General features: G+C 35.5%; 2 protein-coding genes across 2 annotated transcripts in view; both read left to right on the plus strand.

The window, feature by feature from the left end:
* Positions 14-1,600, plus strand: LOC104793934 (putative F-box/FBD/LRR-repeat protein At4g13965). Its single transcript, XM_019246272.1, has 6 exons — positions 14-24; positions 119-298; positions 362-608; positions 782-919; positions 1,082-1,216; positions 1,304-1,600. Exons 1-6 carry the CDS (start codon positions 14-16, stop codon positions 1,598-1,600), a joined length of 1,008 nt encoding a protein of 335 aa, XP_019101817.1.
* The window catches only part of LOC109133282 (receptor-like kinase TMK2), a 2,847-nt gene continuing 931 nt past the window's right edge, over positions 14,644-16,559 (plus strand). The window contains exons 1-6 of the mRNA XM_019246274.1: positions 14,644-14,950; positions 15,043-15,438; positions 15,624-15,736; positions 15,832-15,882; positions 16,104-16,238; positions 16,326-16,457. Of these exons, the coding sequence (XP_019101819.1) occupies positions 14,644-14,950; positions 15,043-15,438; positions 15,624-15,736; positions 15,832-15,882; positions 16,104-16,238; positions 16,326-16,457 (1,134 nt within the window). The remainder of the gene's footprint in view (positions 14,951-15,042; positions 15,439-15,623; positions 15,737-15,831; positions 15,883-16,103; positions 16,239-16,325; positions 16,458-16,559) is intronic.

A 16,559-nucleotide genomic window follows, 5' to 3' on the forward strand; every position in this document is an offset into this window, starting at 1 on the left:
AAAGTTTGACAAAATGAAACGATGGTTAGTTTCTTTACATGTTTTAGGATTCTTTCACTTGTAATGTCCAAAACTTAACATGTCTTTCTTTGTTGATCTGTTTTGGTATTTTTGACAGCAAATATTGTGATAGTGGGAGTACGAGAAACCAAGATACTGTGAATGCAGACAGGATCAGTGAATTGCCTGAAGCTCTGATTCTTCAGATACTGTCTCTGCTTCCTACAAAAGAAGCCATAGCCACGAGTGTTTTGTCTAAACAATGGCAGTCTCATTGGAAGATGCTGCCTAAACTCAAGTTTGATTGTAGCGATCACAAGCCTGTACGCGGAACAATGACATTTTCAACTAATATTTGCAGGTCGTTGCTTTCTTACAATAAGGCTCCGGTTTTAAAGAGTTTGCATCTGAAAATTTGTTTCTCTATATGTTCTACAATTGATATTGGAATCTTGATTGGAATTGCTCTGTCCCGGAATGTGCGTAAGCTGGTACTAGAATGTTCACTTGGGAAAGTTTTCAAATTTCCGAGATGCTTATCGTATAACTGTGAAACACTAGAGACCTTGAAACTCAAGTATTCGGCTCGTATCGATGTCCCTTCTTCGGTTCGTTTGAAATCCCTTACAAGCACCTTGACCGTGTGGACTTCAAAAACGATGAATCTGTGGTTAAACTTTTATCTGGTTGTCCTAATCTTGAAAATTTTATGGTGCATCTATTTCCAATAAGGCGTTTGAATACTTTGAAGAGTTTCAAAATTGTGGTGCCATCGTTACAGAGACTGTCCATATTTGGTAGCAGGCGTGGAAGGCTACAGGGCTATGTGATAAATGCTCCTTCTTTAAAATACTTGAAGATTGAAGGGATTGTTGGTCATGACTTTTGTCTGATTGAGAACGTACCAAAGCTGGTGGAGGCAAATATCATGATGTCTCTGATATAATCAATGAGAACGTTCTGGGATCTCTAACTTCACTCACACGTCTTTCCTTGGCTTTGTCGTCACCCTTGAAGGTAAATTTATATATAGAGTTGGCGATATTACATTGTTTTTGTACTAATACTCTCTCATGTATAGATTAAGTTTCCTACTGGTAGCATCTTCTACCAGCTAGTATATTTGGAGCTACATACAAATAAAGAAGCGTGGTGGAATCTACTTACACTCATGCTCGATAGTTCTCCTCAATTGCAATTCCTCGAGCTCATTGATGTAAGCAATATGAAGTTCATTTTCAGCTATCTTTTCCTAAATCGGTTTAGTTTTGCTTAATTAATATAATGTCATTGAGGTCACTAGTCTCGGCCATTGGGTTCAAGAAAAGATCTTGTGGCTCATGGGACATGGAACCAACCAAATAATGTTGCGGAATGTTTGTTGCATCATCTCGAGACATTTGTGAGGAATGGTTACAAAGAGCAACTAGAAGAGGTGATAGAGGTGGCGAAATATATCCTCAGAAATGCAAATTGCTTGAAGGAAGCAACTTTCTCCATAATAGGCCTTAACTCATACGAGAGACTTGAGATGCTTGAAGAGTTGGAGAGTGTGGTCAGGGTTTCGAATTCATCATGCAAACTTGTTTTGCTCAAATAAAGTGAAAACGTAAGAGCTAAACGGTTTTGGATTTTTAACGCAGAGAATCAAACAGAAATTCAAACAACTCTCTTTTTATTAGAAAATAAGTTCTTACAAGGTTTTTTCTTAACTCTATTTTCTAATCTTATTAAGCTCTTAGCCTCCTTTGAATCTTCAAGCTATTCTTTCTCAAAGCTTAAGATTCAATGCTAGGATCTCTTAATCTATGAAGTGCTGATCTTTCTCAAGACCCAGCCTCCCCTATTTATACTAATTGGACTCAACCACACAATAGGTTAATTTCCAATTCTAATTAAACTAGGAATTGTTAATTTCCTTTTTTTTCTTTATAGTTTAGGAAATTAACAATATTTGTAAAACTTCCTTTTATCCTTATAACAAGAAAGTCTTTACTCTTCTAGAAACTTCTTCTTGCTTCGTGTGACTTCTCTTAACCGCCATAATAGATTTCCTTTCTTTGGTTTAATCCTCATGATCCACATCTTGTACTACTTTTGTTTTAAGACATCATCTATGTCAATAGATGCATCTTCAATCTCCCCCTTTTTAACCTTATGCTCCTTTCAAGCATCCATGGTTTATAATTTGCAGCAATACTATACTTCACACACAAACTTATGAAAAGTCTTTGAGCCCAACCTTCAAAGTTTAACACGCTTTAAGACCAACCTTTAAAGTTTAACATAAACATCACAAAAGAAGTTCAGCGTTTAAAACAAACAAAAGGAAAAATTAGCTTGATGCTCCCCCCCAAACTGATACTACTACTAGCTTGATGCTCCCCCGCAAACCGAGACCAGATCTTCTCCCCCTGCTTGAAGAGTATACAGGTTAAAAACCAATCAGAGCATCTTTGACATGGGATGATTCTAAGTCAATCAATGTATCACTTTGGATAAAGTCTGTAGAACACGTGAAGTATCAATCAAAGCTCTATAAACAACCTCTGGATCATTCTGATCAACCAACGACATACAAATACTTCCAAACTCAACATCAATAAAGTTCTGACCAGGAGCTGCAGCAGGAGGTGGTTCAGAGGACACTGGTGGAACATAAAAACTGGGACACTCAGGAAACTTAGTAGCATATGCCCTTCCAGTGCGAGCATCTTTCCGATATGCTACAAGTTTGACAAAAACTTCTGACTCAGTTGTCTTTATCTTCTTCTGATGCATAAGAACCTTAAAAATGGTCCTAGGAAACACTAACCACCTAGAATCATTCTTCTTAACATTAGACAAGTCAAACACCTGATCATAATTTTGTACACAAGCCTAGCTCGCTGTTCAGACACATGATTCCTATGAGATGATGATATCCAGTTATAACCTGAGATGCTAAACAAAGCTCCAAATGCAGCTGGTAAATCCTTTGGATTCATATCTGCCCATGAAATATTATCTTCCCCACTCAAAGTTTCAGCAATTTTACCAAGACTAAGTAATTCAGCATCTGCATCAGCCTGTTTTTCTGCTTCAGTCAAAGGTGATTAACGAAACGCTCTGTTAATAGCAGCTGGAGAAAAATCATAAGAATACCCACGAACACTCACTACAACTCCATATGTTGGTGCTTTGACTGGCAAACTAGCATAAAACTCTGCAATTACTTCTTTAACATAGCAAGGCAAATTTTCAACACAATCTGGTATACCCATTCTCTTGATCAAATCTAGATAGCCCCATTCATCTTTACACTTAAGATCCACAGACCGTTCCTCCGTAATCCCACGAGAAATAAAAATATTGTACGTTGATGAAGCTGCTGAATTCATCTTTGATTTAGATCTTGTACTCGGTTCCCCTGTTTTTCTTGTTTTGCTTGGTGATACATGCCTTGACTTCTTGGGGATTTTTCTTTTCTTAGCAATTAGCTCAAATTGTTCTTGAACCGAGACATCAGTAGGATCAAATTCGTCACCCAAAAGCTCTGGTTCTTTCCCTTTTTGAGTTTTATGAACTCGATTAATCGAACTCCCAACCGACGGTTCATCTGACTCTGTTTCTTTGGATTCACCCAGATCGACATCACACACAGTTCCAAACGATTAGTCATTCTGGCCTTGGGTCTTCTCCGCCGAAGACGAGTCCTCCGAATAAGGAACCAATACTGGTGCATGCTCAACTTCCTCGATTTCTTCGTCAATCAAATGTGGTCTATTCTTGTCACCATCCGTTCGATTTTCAGATCTTCCTCTCCTATTAATCTTTCCTCTGCGAGTTGTTGTTACCATTGTTGTGATTCGAATCTTCTTCTCTCAAAAACTTTGTTGTTCTCCCTTTGTTTTATAAGAACAAAAACCCTTCTTTTATTCAGCCCAAGCCCATAACCTTTTAAACCATAAACACACAAATGATCCATTGTCTCAAAATAACTTTCAACAACTCCTGAACCAGTTCTTGTACCATGAGGATACAATCATACTGTACAAACACCAATTAGATTCCTCAACATCACAAATCTCTGAAAATCTAGAGCTTTAGTGAACATATCAGCCAACTGCATCTCAGTGGATAAATGATCAATCTGGACTTGCTTATTTTTCACAAGCTCTCTAATAAAATGATGCCTTACATCAATATGCTTTGTTCTAGAATGCTGCACAGGATTTTTTGAGAGATCAATGGCACTTTTGTTGTCACACAAAACTTGAAGAATTCCTGAGTTCATACCATAATCTGCAGACATTTGCTTCATCCAAAGCAATTGAGTACAACAACTTCCCATAGCAATATATTCCGACTCAGCTGTTGATAGTGATGCAGAATTCTGTTTCTTACTTAACCAAGAGATTAAGTTATTTCCCAAAAAGAAACAACCTCCACTTGTACTCTTTCAATCATCCAGACTTCCAGCATAATCTGCATCACAATATCCCACTAAACTTTAATTCGATCCTTTTGACGTCCAAAGACCAAGATCAAGTGTTTTCTTGACATACTTAATAATCTTTTTCACAGCTTCTAAATGAGATTGCTTAGGTTTTGCTTGATATCTGGCACAAACTCCTACACTGTAGCATAAATCAGGTCTACTAGCTGTCAAGTATAACAAACTTTCGATCATTCCTCTATATAAAGTCACATCAACATCCTTCCCTTTCTCATCCCCTGTTAACTTCTTTGATGTACTCATTGGAGTAACTGTTTCTTTGCACTTTTCCAGCTTAAACTTTGTCAATAGCTTACTTGCATAGGTACTTTGTGACACAAATATCCCTTCATCTGTTTGAGTGATCTGCAATCCCAAAAAATACTTTAATTCTCCAACAAGACTCATTTCAAACTCTTGAGACATATTCTCCACAAACTGATTCACCAAATCTTGCAATGTGCTTCCAAAAATGATATCATCCACATAGATTTGTACCACCATAATTTTTTGGTCTATGGTTAATATAAACAACGTCTTGTCTACATTTCCTCGTTCATAACCTTGTTGCAACAGAAAGTTTGTCAGCCTTTCATACCATGTCCTTGGAGCTTGTTTCAAACCATACAAAGCTTTCTTCAGACTATACACATAATATGGATTTCTTGGATCTTCAAATCCTTTAGGCTGTTCCACATATACATCTTCTTGTAGAATTCCATTTAGGAAAGCACTTTTAACATCCATTTGAAACACTTTGAAGTTCATGATACAAGCCATTCCAAAGAAGAACCTTCTTGATTCAAGTCTTGCTACTGGAGCAAATGTTTCCTCAAAATCAATTCCTTCAATCTGTGTATATCCTTGAGCCACCAATCTAGCCTTGTTTCGAACCACTGTTCCATTCTCGTCAGTTTTGTTCTTGAAAATCCATTTTGTTCCTATCACATTTACATTGTTAGGTCGAGGAACTAGCTCCCATACTTCATTTCGCTCAAACTGCTCTAACTCCTCTTCCATTGCTATAATCCATGAGTTATCATCAAGAGCCTCATTATGATTCTTAGGTTCAAAAAATGAGACAAAACACTCAAAATGGACTTTTTCCCAGCTAGCAAAATTGCTTTCCATTTTCTTGAAATCAATCTTAATGCCTCTAAGTTAATAAAATTTTAGATTTTTTTCAGCATATGATGTGATTTGAATTTTGGGAAATTGGCAGAAGTAACCAACAAAAAAACTTTAATTAATTCACTAACCATTCTAACCATCACCCTATAATATTCTTTATATTTTCTATAATAATGACAGTTTTGCCCATATGACATTATGAACAGCTAAACACACACTCTCTCACGTGCATCCCCCTCCTCCCTTTCTTTTTCTTTCTTCCTTTATTTTTCTCAGTTTCTTGTTTATTTCTTATTTATTCATTTATACTTTACAATAAAATCTATGGGCGATTCTCATAAATCTATTTACACAAATTATTTGGATTTCACAATCTTATTTAAAAATAAACATTTTCTTTTATATTTTTATTTGATTTTTTTAATTGAACAACTTTAACTCAATAAGTAACTAAAATAATGTAATTATTTATTCTACTATCCTATATAGAATACAATAATAGTCTATTACATTTTCTTACAATATATATATTCTACAATTAATTTAATTTCCTTGTAACCTAATTTTAGTATGCGCTTAATTCGATAGTTTGGGTTCTCTATGTTGCATCCCTTAGGGTATAGTGTAATTTCTTCGGAAATTGTTAAATTCGGCATGTTAAATTTCATATGTTGTAGTATTTCTTATGAAACGGCTTGTTTCATAATTTTTTTATTTCATTTCATACCATCATTACCAGTACTATCAATATATTTTATGAAAAATGTTTCATTTTATACTATTTAGTTTTGTTCTATATTATTTTATTAAGGTGTTGTAAAAAAAAAATATTCTATATATTACATGTTCGTGTGTCCATCACTGATATCATCTCTAGTCTTTTTATATTGGCCAATGGTTATTCAATTATTTTCTGATATATATTCTTATGTTATATATTTTTTTGTTCATGTGTTTAACTCGTTTGCTTGGTTGCCTATGTTGTATCCCTTAGGGTATATTATCACCACTACGATCACTACCACCACCACTGCTACGACCATAGTCATTGTTATCATTTTCGCCATCACCGTTGTTTAACATGGTGGCTTGGGTTGTCTATATTGTATCACTTAGAGTATAACGTTTTTTTCTGTGTTGTACGTTTATTTTGATTGTTATGTTTTATCTCTTATGGTGAGCATTTACATAGTTACGTAGGTTGTTTATATTGTATCCCTTAAAATTTAACATTTTTTTTTTACTTTTAATTGGATTTGAGTTATTTATGTTCCATAATAATTTTTTTTCTATACTATTTCATTATGTTGAATGCAGAATAAAAAATCTATTTTTTAAAAATAAATTTCAAAGTTTTTATTAATTTTGTTGAAATGCTATATCACATTAAAATGTAATGGGGTAAAAACTATTTTATCCAAATAAATAAATAATTGAACTTGTATTCCAACACCTTTGTAAGCTGAGTGTGTACTTCATGTGACCCTTTTTTGTCTTTTTACATTAGCCAATAGCTATTTACTTAATTTTTTTTATTAGTGTGATATATTCTTTGTTTGTTTTTTTGTTTGGTCATCTCGCAAATTCCCCCTTGAATTTTTGTCAACGGATATATATTTTAAAAATTTTCTTACAATATTTATAACCAAACAAGTATTTCCACATATAGAGCTCTTGAATTTTTATCAACGGATATATATTTTAAAAATTTTCTTACAATATTTATAACCAAACAAGTATTTCCACATATTGAGCTCGAAATACATTTTTAAAGTACAATAGGGAGCCATCACTTTTTGGCTTTTTGCCAACTTCGGGTCAGATTTTTAACTAAAATTTTAACCGATTCGATTATCTGGCTCCTCCTTAAGATTACCGAATATTTTGGGCCGGTTTTTAATCCATAGCGTACTTATTTACATCCAATTACTGCCCATTTGTATCTTAGGAAAGATCTAATTTACATGCTGAATTTTTATGGCTGAGTTTGACAAAAAGAATTGATAACACAAATTCTATAATCACATCCCTATAATATAGCAACTAATTCAAGATGAATACATCTTAGAAAATATCTAATTTGTGTTTAATAAACGATTACATATTTGCTAAGTTCGTATTAGCTTTAAATGTATACTATAATCCAATAATATCAATTGAGAATCAAAATAAGAATATGTCATAACCCTGGGCCAAAAACACAGTTCGGTTCGGGCTCGGATATAGGTATTTTACACTGATGGATCCTATATATGTGTACCCGCGGGTATCGGTTCGGTTCGGGTTTTACCCGGTACCCGACACACAGACCCGAAGAACCAACAATACACAAACCTCTTAATATGATTTTAGCCCTTTACGGTTACTTTTACACATTCCAAATTTCCAAGCGGCCGATTGAGTTTCCTACTTACCTTTAGTCAATTGAGTTTCTTGCATTTATTTGATATACAATATCTTCTTACCTTTATCAAATTTTTTTACCTTCCAACACAAACATAGATCTAGAAGCTCCATTGATATCGTTGTCTCTAGTCACTTCTCCACCATCGGCGTTGTCTAGAAATTAATCGGAGGTATTAACTTATCACTTTTAATTCTGAGTTTTGATTATAGTTCAGTAACTTCAGTTCAGTAATTCTGACTTTTGATTATAGTTCAGTAATTCTGAGTTATTCTTCATTTGATTATAGTTCAGTAACTTCAGTTCTCCAAATCTTTTTATGGAATTTGGATACCTTTTTTAGTAAGATTTAGTATGTATTTTGATTTGTGAAATGTGAAAACTTTGATTTTTGATTTCTTTGAACTTTAAAGCTTATGGGTTATGCTTTTTGTCTTTTTGATTTCTTTGAAAACGTCTGCTTCATGATTGTTTATCATTTTTAATTTTTATGCAGATGGCCTCTTCTGATCCTACAGCCACAAATACTCCGATGAGTGATGTGGATGGTGATGAATCAAATGAGATGGAACTGATGGACGATGATGTTCCAACACCTGCTTCTGCAAAGAGAACCAAGAGGAAAGGGAAAGAGAAAGAATCTGAAGGAGGTGGACTAGGTGGTCCTAAGACGTGGTCTTGGGTTTGGAATCATTTCACCAAACATGTAAGCAATCCAAACCTATGTAATTGCAATTACTGTGGTAAATAATTGGCGTGTGCAAGCAAATCTGGGACCTCCAGCTTGAAGAAGCATGTTCTAAAAACCTGCAAATCATACCAGGTATGGTTAAGTGCTAACAAAGACAGTACTCAAACTGTTTTGACTCCTGATGGTGCTGATGGCTTTGTTAGAGTGAGTAAGGTTAGTGAAGCAGTGTTTAGAGAAGCTACAAATGAGATGTTAGTGTTGGCTGAGTTACCATTATCTTTTGTTGAGTGTTTAGCTTGGAGACATTTCTGCTCCAAAGTTAAATTGTATAAGCCTCACTCTCGGCGAACTGCTACAAGAGACATTGTTGAGCTTTACGTGAAGAAAAAAGCAGCTATGAAGAAGATTTTTGGCACTAGCAAGCAGAGGCTGTCCTTGACTACAGATATATGGGTTTGTCCCACAACTTCAGCCAGCTATATGGTTGTAACAGCTCATTTTGTTGATCATACATGGCAGTTAAGGAAGATTATAATAGGATTCAAGCATGTTTGTGATCATAAGGGAGGAACAATCTGTGATGTTCTTATTCAGGTTTTAGATGAGTGGGATGTAAAGAGAGTATTCTGCATCACTGTTGATAATGCTACGGCTAATTGTTCAGCTATGACTAAGTTTAAAACAGCTATGTTGCAGAGAGGAGGTGATGCATTGATACTAAAAGATGAGTACTTGCATTTGAGATGTGCTACTCACATTTTGAATTTGGTTGTGAGGGATGGTTTGACAGAGGTTAATCATAGTGTGTCTGCTATTCGGAATGGAATCCAGTATGTGAGGTCTTCAATAAATAGATTGAAATCATTTGATTTTAGAGTTGAAACAGGGAAGATGAGGAGGGGAAGTGTACCGTTAGATGTCAAGACAAGATGGAATTCAACATATCTCATGCTAGAACAAGCTTTGAAGTTTAGATCGGCATTTGAGAGGATGGAGGCTGAAGATAAACCATATAATGACTATTTTCTGGAAAAAGTGGATGGCGTTAAAAGGATTGGACCTGCTGTTAAAAAAGATTTGGATGATGTTGAAAGGTTTTCTCAGATTCTTGGCGTATTCTACAAATCTACATTGGTTCTTTCAGCTTCTACCTCTGTTGCATCTCATAAGCTCTACAATGAGATAGTCTTCATTACTAAAAACTTAACTTCGATGAGCACACAAATAGTTGATCAAAAGCTGTTGACTAAGGCATCATCTATGTTATCAAAGCTGAACAAGTATTGGAATCCATTAGGAGATAAGGTAGAAATGAATAGGCTTGTGATAGTAGCAAGCGTTTTTTATCCGAGGAAGAAATTAAAGTTTGCTGAGCTATGCTTTGATAGGCTATATGGTAAGAACTCTGTGGAGTCTAATCATCTTCTGATTCAGTTAAGAACATCTTGATGGATTTGTATGATGAGTATACTAGAGCAAGTTTATGTAACATAGGGTCAGATGGGTCTTCTTCTCAATCACAAGGGTCGTGGAATCATTCTCTAGAGCAAGAACAAGTTGGAAGTGATTTATGTCCGACAACAATTCTGCATAATGGAGTTGTACTTGAGGATATGGAGATCATATATGATGAGATTGTGAAGGAAACATGAGTTCAAAACTCATCTAATGAATTGGATATGTATTTGAAAGAGAATGTCGAGTCTTCAAATCTTCTAAAAGGTACAGAATATGATGTGTTATCCTTTTGGAAGGTCAAAAGTGGGAAGTATCCAGTTCTATCACTAATAGCTAAGGATATATTTGCAATGCAAGCATCTTCAGTAGCATCAGAATCTGCATTTAGCACAAGTGGTAGAATTGTAACTCCATACAGAAGCTGCTTGACACACTACAGATTGAAGTGTTGATGTGTATTGAGCAATGGATGAAATGTGAGATCCACATCAATGAAAAAGGAGTCTCAACAATTCAGCAACTACTTGCTGATGTAGAGTTGCTAGATGATCTTATGAGAGGTAACAATTCAGCAACAATTCAGCAACTACTTTTAACGCTTACAAGTTATTATTCTGATTTATGGCTTGTTATTTCTAACATTATGTTTTTATTTATTTTTCTATAGAGTTTGAACCTGATTTCAACATGCAAGATCTTTAGGATGAGATAAGTAAGTCTCTGAATTCTTCTTTTGATATTGTTTTTCCAATTATAATGAATTTGACATGTGTTATATATTTCTCTTTTTGAATTGTATAGGACCTAAGAGAGAACAATTGCTATTTCTGAGCCTAAAGTCTGAATTATGAAGATTGAATGTGTAGTATTTCCTACTGCTATCTATATATATTATCTATGTTTTGCATCAGACTTGGATTTCTAAGAAACTTTTCTACTATCTCTTCTTTTGCTTAAGTATTTTCTTTGTCATATGAATTTGAGAATGATGATTGTACTCCATATTTATCTATTAAGATGTTTGGATTTGAATTTCAGATGTGAAATTTGCAGGTTTCAACTAACATTTGTTTGTAATTTTTTCGGGTATTGCATTACAAATCGGGTAAACAGGTTTTTTTAGTATAAACGGGTAAAATTTACCCGAACCGATCAAAACCCGGTTTTTTCGGGTTTTTACCGGTTCTGAGATTTCAAACCCAAACTGATCCGAACCCAAGAGAACCCGAACCGGAACCGAACCGAAACTTTTTATTTACCCTATTGGGTCCTAAACTCCCTTACCCGTAAAACCCGAACCCGACCGGTTCCTACCCAAACCCAACTCGAGGACCCGAATGCCCAGGGCTAATATGCCATATCATTTATGAAACGACATGACCCGTTTTTTTTTATTAATAAATAATAAATAATAATAATAATAATAAATACACTACAGCTAGTGGTCCCATACCCACTAGCCACCTAACCACAAACACAACCAACAACGGAAATAACAGATACCAATACCAATAAATAATCCAATCATAATCCAATAACCGATATTAATTCCAAATCATAAACTAATGATCCAAACAGCATAAACCAGAGAACCATCAATCCTAAACAACATTCTAGGACCCAACTCTAGCAACCTAACAGAAGCCAGACAACCAAGCGAACCACTAGAACATCCTCCTCTTCATTGCCTTGATTCAACGATCACACTTTGCCTTTACCTGCACCACAAACGCAAATTGCAATGCATGAGTATTTTTTATAAACACTCAGTAAGGCAATCCTCCCATCTACTGAGCTATACACACAAGCAATTGAGTCATCTCTAACCATCAATAAACAATCAACAATCAACAATAACAAACCAGGACTCAGCATCGACCGACACCAACATGCATCGACCGACACCAGTTGGAGGTTGCGTCGATCGACGCAAGATCTGCATCGACCGATGCAAGGTTAACTTGCATCGACCGACGCATGCTCGACATAGCACGAAAACCCTAGATTTTACGCGCCGTCCTCGCATCTGCATCGACCGACGCACAGTGTGCATCGACCGATGCAATGCCGAACATCATTTTTTCCCCGAAGCTTCTCGCCGGATTTTTGTTCCTGTAACCACAAAACACAGTCTCAAGCCACAAGAAAGCTTCCAATCGTCCCAAATACCAATCTAACAAGCCTAACAACACAAACAAGCAAATCAGAGATTTCTCCAGCTTAGATAAGTCATGGTCATGCACTTACCTTTGCCAAGAAGTTTCTGAACCTTAAACAATTAAGAACACGCTCCTAGAAAGCTCCTACAACGTCCTAAGCCTCAGATCTCACCAGAAAAGCCACCAATCCACAGAAAATCTCCAAGAACACCAAGAACACTCTTTCTCTCTTTTCTCTCTCTCGAAAGCGGTCAAAACAACTAATTAGACAAAAGAAACGACTTAAGGGGTTTTCCCCTTTTCCTTTGCCCAAAACGCAGCGTTTCACTTAAACTCGTCCGCAGAAAACAACCTTGCATCGACCGATGNATTAATCCAATAATATCAATTGAGAATCAAAATAAGAATATGCCATATCATTTATTCCTAAATCATAACTAACCAAATCATAAAATGTATATTCTCAACTTGTGAATCAAAAGTTTATACAAAACCTATCTACAATCGTTAACAGTATATANATATATATATATATATATATATATATATATATATGCAATTCACCATCGACTACAAGCACCACTAAACTATTACAATATCATATCAACAAAATAATAGACTTGTGGTATACCACGGGGTAAAACCTAGTATATATATATATATATATATTCATTAAGCGTTTTTGGTCTCAGCATATAATTTAAATCAAACATTAATTTAATTAAATTTTCAAATTGGTTTGTCCTTGTACCCAACCAAATCAACTTAGCCAAATTGATTAATCTTAAACCGGATTAATCAATCACTGACCAAGTCAAAATCAAAATCCACCTTCCTTAAACAACAGATGGGTAGTATATTGCTGCATATTGGTTAAATCAAGCTTCTTAAGCATCTTGGTTAAATTTATTTATAGTTGAATGATTTGTGTGGGCTAGTTGGCTACACACCCAGCAATGATTCATGGCATCTTAGGATTGAACCCCACCGGGTCGAGACTCTACTGTAATTAAAAAATTAATAGACAGCGATTATCAATACCTCCGACGACTATAGACTGCAATTTTGAAAAATAGAATAGAGATGTAGTAGGTCTACAAAATTACTATTTAAAGAATCAGAATTAGCTTTAAACTTTTTTTGAATGAAAAAAAAGTTAACGAGATTAGAAACTTTTCTTAAGTTTCGTTTTCTCGAAAATTAAAATAAACATTACCCTAACCTAACCTTAATCAAAATTAATCGAATCCAGTTCTTGAAAAACTGAGAAAGAGAGAGAGATACCAAAACAAAACTCTGTCCACAATAACAGAGCAAGTGAGAAAGGGTTTATTAAAGGGTTATCTCACTCAATATCTGTTCAGTCTTTGGTTGTGATAGAGGTAGATTTTTCGTATCCCAGTGTCCAGCTTTGTTATTGTTATGTCTTAGTTATTGCTTTTGATTTTTTGAATGAAAAAGAGTTAATAGACAAGATTAGAAACTTTTCTTTAAGTTTCGTTTTCTCAAAAAAAAAAAACCTTATTAATTAAATCGGACATTAATCTAAGCTAACGGAGTCAAGACCATAATTAAATTACAAAATTAAACACCTATTTCAAAGTTAGGCGAGGACGTTAACCTTAATACCTTATACTCAGCTGATGGAACAAAAATTATAACGTAAAGGACTCTGAAAACATCTTTCTAAAGACACATAACACATAACAAACAATAAAACTAGAAACAAATTAAATGTTTTGCTTGTAATTAGCTTTTTTTGCTTATGTTTTGCTTATATTTTATCTATTTTTTGCTTTGAAACATAATGACACTGAAGTTTTGCAAAGTTTTTTTATAAAGAATAACTCTCTTTGTTATGTTTAGAAAATAATTCAAAAGTAAACACTAAACTATTACCTTTGATCACAACTCAATCAAGATATTTATTGTTATAGCACACTTTTGATATTTATCTCACGTCTCTTTAGGTGATTGATATCTCACATCACCGTCTCACACAAGCACCATTCCTCTCGAGCTCACAATATTGAAGTAGGCAGCAATCTGGTGATGATTACATTGAAATAGAGGATTCTGTGATTCCCCCTTTCACTTTTGAGGGAGGCTACATAAATTTTTAGCGAGCAAAACATGATTGGGAAAGGTGCTTTTGGATCGGTCTACAAAGGGAAACTGTAGAACGGAGATGTTGAAATTGCAGTGAAAAGATGAGCCAAGTGATAAGAGGAAAAGGGTATCAAGAGTTTAGAGCCGAGGTGAGCACATTAACCAAGGTAAACCATAGAAATCTCGTTCTGCATGGGTATTGCGTTACAGGTACATGTCTCAAGGTAGTTTAAGAAGACATCTATTCCAGTGGGAGGAAGAAGGGTTAAAACCCCTTGAGTGGACTACACAGCTTACTATTGCATTGGATGTGGCCAAAGGGGTAGAATATTTGCATACTTTGGCTCTTCAATGTCAGAGTTACATACACAAAGATCTAGAACCGGCAAACATTCTTTTGGGAGATTATATGCGTGCAAAGGTTTCTGACTTTGGCTTGGTCAGGGCTACAGAAGAGGGCAGAGCATCTATCAGGACAAAGTGTGTGGGAACAGCTGGTTACATTGCACCTGAATATCAAAGTAATGTTCTCCTTTAATTTCATCTATAAATATCTATATATCTGATCACCAATATATTTGATTTCTGACAGCTCAAATATTTGTAATTGCAGTGACTGGAAGGGTAACTACAAAAGTTGATGTATTCAGTTTTGGAGTCATTCTCAGGCAACTAGTAACAGGGCAGGAAGCTTTAGACGAGAATCGATCTGAATATGATCATCATATCTTTACTTGGTTCAGGAAATTTTTCATCGACAACAACTCTATAGGAAAAGCCATTGACGAAACCATCGAGCTCAACGAAGAAACCTGCACCGTCATTGATGAGGTAGCAAAACTGGCAATTCACTATTGCGCCAAGGAACCTGCACGGAGACCTGAGATGAGTTATATTGTCTCTATGTTGACATCAATCATAGTACATTGGGCACCTAGTGAGATTGAAGAGGAAGATGAAGATGATACAAGTGCAACAATTTCAGAGATCATAAAGGGATGGAAGGAGCGTGAGGTCAAGGGAACCAGCAACAGCATCTGCTCCTGATAGTGTCTCCTTCAATATCACTCAATATCATGTGTTCTCATGCCGCAAAATTCCTTTTATCTCTTGTTTGTTTTCCTTACTATATTGTCTTCTCTACTTTTATCTTTTATTGATCTTTGCTATGTGTCTGTCTTGAATCTTTTTCAGCCAGTGGTGTTGTTGTTGGCGATGAGCTTCCTGGTTATACAGTCTTAGGATGCAATAACGTCATAGGTCACCATGTCGTGGTTGGTGTTAAATGTCAAGACTTGAAGTACAAGGTGTGTTCAATTGCTATCGTCTTTATCTCATCCTTTTTGGAGACTAGAAGAAACCAATATCCATCAAGATTTCATGCCTTGTTTACTTCTTTTAGAATTGGGATGATGCTTTCTTTGCATTGGTGACAACAATTGTTTGTACCGAGGTTCGCACAATTTTAATAAACAAGATTNNGGGGGGGGGGGGGGTAAGAGCGTAACAGTTCCTTTTATTAACAAAGAAATGAGGTCGGCCGTTTGCTCTTTGAGATCAAGTTCGATAGTTTACATGCAAGCTATCAATCGGAAAGAGACAAGCTCAAAGTGAAAAGCGAATTAGAGTTGGTGATATTACATTGTTTTTGTACTAATACTCTCTCATGTATAGATTAAGTTTCCTACCGGTAGCATCTTCCACCAGCTAGTATATTTGGAGCCACATACAAATAAAGAAGCGTGGTGGAATCTACTTTCGATCATGCTCGATAGTTCTCCTCAATTGCAATTCCTCGAGCTCATTGATGTAAGCAATATGAAGTTCATTTTCAGCTATCTTTTCCTAAATCGGTTTAGTTTTGCTGAATTAATATAATGTCATTGTGGTCACTAGTCTCGGCCACTGGGTTCAAGAAAAGATCTTGTGGCTCATGGGACATGGAACCAACCAAATAATGTTGCGGAATGTTTGTTGCATCATCTCGAGACATTTGTGAGGAATGGTTACAAAGAGCAACTAGAAGAGGTGATAGAGGTGGCGAAATACATCCTCAGAAATGCAAATTGCTTGAAGGAAGCAACTTTCTCCATAATAGGCCTTAACTCATACGAGAGACTTGAGATGCTT

The sequence above is a fragment of the Camelina sativa genome, chromosome 6, assembly GCF_000633955.1.
Source record: "Camelina sativa cultivar DH55 chromosome 6, Cs, whole genome shotgun sequence".
NCBI lineage: Eukaryota > Viridiplantae > Streptophyta > Magnoliopsida > Brassicales > Brassicaceae > Camelina > Camelina sativa.

Bases quoted from the DNA above. Each gene is read 5' to 3' on its own strand.
- LOC104793934 (XM_019246272.1), top strand. The intron at 920-1,081 runs GCAAATATCATG...TCTCATGTATAG, and splicing joins ACGTACCAAAGCTGGTGGAG to ATTAAGTTTCCTACTGGTAG. The intron at 1,217-1,303 runs GTAAGCAATATG...TGAGGTCACTAG, and splicing joins AATTCCTCGAGCTCATTGAT to TCTCGGCCATTGGGTTCAAG.